The 4096-nt window shown below is 44.0% G+C and overlaps 1 protein-coding gene across 3 annotated transcripts in view; it reads right to left on the bottom strand.

Annotated features, from left to right (window-relative positions):
- grid1a (glutamate receptor, ionotropic, delta 1a) overlaps positions 1 to 3819 on the bottom strand; it is a 276642-nt gene extending 272823 nt beyond the window's left edge. For all 3 annotated transcript variants that reach the window (XM_005727368.1, XM_005727369.1, XM_013909387.1), the window contains exons 1-2: positions 3554 to 3819; positions 1813 to 1968 (exon numbers count right to left, since the gene is read on the bottom strand). In XM_005727368.1, the coding sequence (XP_005727425.1) occupies positions 1813 to 1968; positions 3554 to 3632 (235 nt within the window). In that variant the 5' untranslated portion in view covers positions 3633 to 3819. The remainder of the gene's footprint in view (positions 1 to 1812; positions 1969 to 3553) is intronic.
- Positions 3820 to 4096: the final 277 nt, after the last annotated feature.

Genomic DNA, 4096 nt, shown 5'->3' with positions numbered 1-4096 from the left:
CACACACAGTCGCTTTTTTTGCTCTTCGTCCCTCTCACTCTTTATACCCACCTCCACTCTCCTCGCTCTACACCATGCTATGGCAAGGTCCTGACTGCCACTCACAGCAGGATGGCAGCGAACAAAAGAGCAAAGCAAAAGGTTAACTTATCCCAGTTGTCACTCAGTGTTCACCAGCCTACTTTGTGTATAGTGCAAGAATCTGAGGCCGCACATTGATCCTCATGTGATCGACTGCACATTATTCCCAACTCTCTCCAGAAACTGGATGCCGTCTAATCAACCACTTAAATATTTAATTAGCGGGAGCCTGTCCATAAACAATAATTAAGCATGCTAAATGATACCCAATCAAGGGTAAAGAAAGGCAGTTTATTCAGAAGTGATAAACTGAATCATTTTCAATAAGAAATAAAAAGCTTTTCAGTGACGAAAAATGATTATCAAGAACTTTGTGTGTCTATAAGCGTTTATGTAGACATTGTGTTGTGTTAAAATACTGTGAAGGTCATTGTCAAAAGAAAGCATTGTTAAGGTAATTGGTATGAGTTAAGCATGAACAAGTTTAGGTGTAAAGTTCCATCTTTGACTAACTACACTAATTAGACTGAAGTACAAGTGGTGAATGACTTGCTAGCCAGTCAGTTTAATTACTACATTTTTGCATCTCAAGCAACAACGACTGATAAATTAGCCAAGTGTCATATGTCTATAACACATTTTTCATCTTATCTCCGCAGCAGCAGCTGGATAATGACGGTGTACTCCTGGTATATGTAAAGAACTCAAATGACAGACTGCTTGAGTTAAGACTCATCTGGATTAAAGTTTGCTTTTGGAAATATAAAGTAGAATACTAGATATCTGTGACATTGTTAAGAGCCTCAGCTAAATGACACGGGATAATTATAGCAAAAGGCGAGACATAATATAATTTTTTTGCCTGTCAGGGGCACTATGAATAGCAATGAGTCATCAAGGCCTTTGTGCAACTGGGGACAAAAGTAGGATCTAGTAACTAAGTGCAGGGGACATAAACAGCTTTTGAAGATCCCCAGGAACCTATTAAAGTCTTAATGATTCATTTCAGCAGAAGAATGTTTAATCGCCTTTTGCAGTCTGTTCAGCATCTGAGTGAGATAACCTTGGCTGAAATTATTTCATTATTAATTTGGTGTCTGATGTGTGGACGTGTGTCCATTCTAGGCACCTATAGTATGGGAAAGCCAACAGAAGTAGACAAAACTGTATTGTTTACAATTCAAAGAGACATGCAAACCCAGAAATATTACTCTCTTGTCATTACATAACTCCTGGATTGGTAGGGAAACTTCATTTGATCGTCTTCACATGATTTTTATACACATATAACATCTTGTCCTGTTGTGCTCTTAACTCAATGCTTCCACCTAGCTTTTCAACCACAGAAGACACCTTGCTTTGGTACAGTGGCAAGAGAGCTTTGCAGGTGGCGACGCACACACAAACACACATACACGCCTACGCGCACGCACACACAGCTATTTCCCTCGCTCACAGAAGCACATGAATCATCATCATTGCCCGCTCTACTAGCCATCGCGTCAATGTGTGAATGAACAACATTCTCTTGGGGCTCCAGCAGATCAGGACAGTCAAGATTACCACGCAGCAAGCACCGGACTTCTTGCTTGATCATAGCTACTGAGCAGAGAAGATGACCCCCTTCCTGACGTCCCACACGCTGCCCCAAGTTATCAGATTTAAAATAAAAAATAAAAGCAGCGGCAATTTATTCCAAGGGCGGGAGGGGGGTGGTCGAGGAACGCTTACCTTCCTGCACTGCCTGGAAAGGGTTGTTAGGCTGGATAAGTTTCACAGAGTGGGTGATTTTCTCGCTCTGCAGAATGTCATCGCTCAGACTCAGGTCTGAGATGGCAAGTTGGAAAATTTGGTCATCTCTTACAGCGTTTTCTTCGAATATGGCACCTGTTGAGTAAAACAGTAAATTACTTGGAAGAGTAAGAAGGGGGGAAGGGGGGCACGCAGTAGTTATGTGTGCGCAAGTTAGATGTGGGAAGATAATGATGAACGAATTTTATTTTTGCTGTGGACCCAATGCGGACAACATAGCTTTTATTGCCCACATTCTGCCAAAGTGATGGACTGAACAGTGCTGTTTTGCTTTTTATATATCTTTACATTAAACGTATTTTTTTCTGAAGCTAAGCGTCTTCGCTGGTGAGATTTCAGCACCACGGAGAGCGACGTGGTCTCATCAGAGACCACTGTAAAATCGGAAACACGCACTGCACTAGCTTTAGTCAAACTTGGAAAGTTAATATCCATCATGCCTAACAGATCCACGGCACCCTACCCACAGTAGGCCTTGTGTGGGAGGAATACTGAAGCTTAACTGCCCCCCCTCCACTGTTTAGCAAAATGGCATCAGCTGCTATTGGGAGAGCACATACATCACGGAAAGGGGTTTCAGGGAAACGAGAAGAATAATTGGGGTACACTAGCATTATGCAGACTATCAGCCAATATTATCTGGATGGAGTCCCACTGCTGTATTAAGCCAGTGACTGAGCACCTGCTGCTGCTTGCCAGACTGTTGCAGTAAACAGTGAGCAGCAGCAGCAGCAGCAGCGGTGGCGGCGGCGTAGCACCGAGACGAGATTTGCTCACAGTGACACTGACGTTTTTATCTGAGATTACAGCTCTTCTCATTGATGAAAAGGGGGGCAAAATGAAGGTAATGACCGAGTCCGTGTTGATACGGAGGTTGCAGATTTGTTTCAAAAGTGTCAAATCAAACCTAATGCGATGTTTAAGGGCACACACCAGATCGTTTGGATGCCGTGGTGAGTTTCAAGCATCTCCACATCTCTGCAGCTCTGGTTTGAAGTTGGAGTACAAAGAGGCACTATGTGTGTTGCATCTATAAAACGAAACTCCGCTGACATTCCCTCTATCTTTGTTTTTGACATTGCAGTCACGTTCCGGGGAAAGTTGAGGCTTGTCGGGTACACACAAGAGGTAGCTTGGTCTAAAAAAAGCCTCAGCGGTTTGTCTATTGCACATTAGTGTTTTTATCATTATTATTTCACAGCTTCACTGAAACAGGCCTTTCTGCTTACTGTAAATCGTTTTTTCTTTTTGGTTTTTGGGTTTTTTGGGGGGGGGTTTGTACAGGACTGCGGTTCAAAGGCAGGCAGTGGTGTGGTTAAGATGTGAAGACAACATGAATGCAGCAATCTGTCGTCGAAAAGTGACAGAAATGTCTGTGCTAAATAGAATAAATACCAATAAATAATATGAACAAAACAGTTGAAGCAATGAGGGTCGGGTGATTGGTCATTTACAAAACACCAACTTTTCAACTCGCCGGAGAGTCAAAGTGTTTCTTAAACGCAGGATGAAGCTGAATACACTCTATTTATCCCGCCCTCTCACCAACATCTTGTGATCTCGGCAGTATAAGCTGGCTGACCTTTATTCCCGCACCCCTTTACACTTGACCAACCCAAACATGTTTTGTTTTTTCTTTTGTTTTTTGCCGGACGCTTACCGATATGTATGATTGAGTCCGCTTTGGCCGAATTGCATTGCAATATCCACAGGGGAAGGCAGATCAGCAGCAACTCCATCTCGGGATTTTAGTGAGGCGGCTCATCCAAGCTCTGCTCGGCTGTCCTGTACTGTCCAAATGGAGCACCCAAAAGAAAAAAGAAAGAAAGATGATCAAAACCCAGAGCCAAACAGAACCGCGATCCTCCTCCTGATAGACCAGACCCGCGTAGACCCTACAGAAATGACCACAGTTTTCTCTCTCTCTCTCTCTCGCTCTCTCTCTCTCTCTCTCTCTCGCTCTCTCTCTCTCTCTCTCTCTCGCTCTCTCTCTTCCTCTCTTGCTCTTTTTTAAACCAACAAAAACAAGCCGACCGCAGGAAGGTGGGCTCAAAAAGACCAGGGCGAACCGACGGGGACTCGAGGTAAGCCTAAAAAGACAGGTAGCCCTGTGAGAGAGACCGGCGTTCTCACTCTCGCCTCTCTCCCTGCGCTCCGGCGTCTAAAGCATGGCAAGCAGCAAAATATGCGGAGGAGGGACACC

Source organism: Pundamilia nyererei, unplaced genomic scaffold (genome assembly GCF_000239375.1).
Source record: "Pundamilia nyererei isolate P.nyererei 1_Seehausen unplaced genomic scaffold, PunNye1.0 scaffold00024, whole genome shotgun sequence".
NCBI classification, from domain to species: Eukaryota; Metazoa; Chordata; class Actinopteri; order Cichliformes; family Cichlidae; genus Pundamilia; species Pundamilia nyererei.
This window is presented reverse-complemented; position numbering and strand designations above follow the sequence as displayed.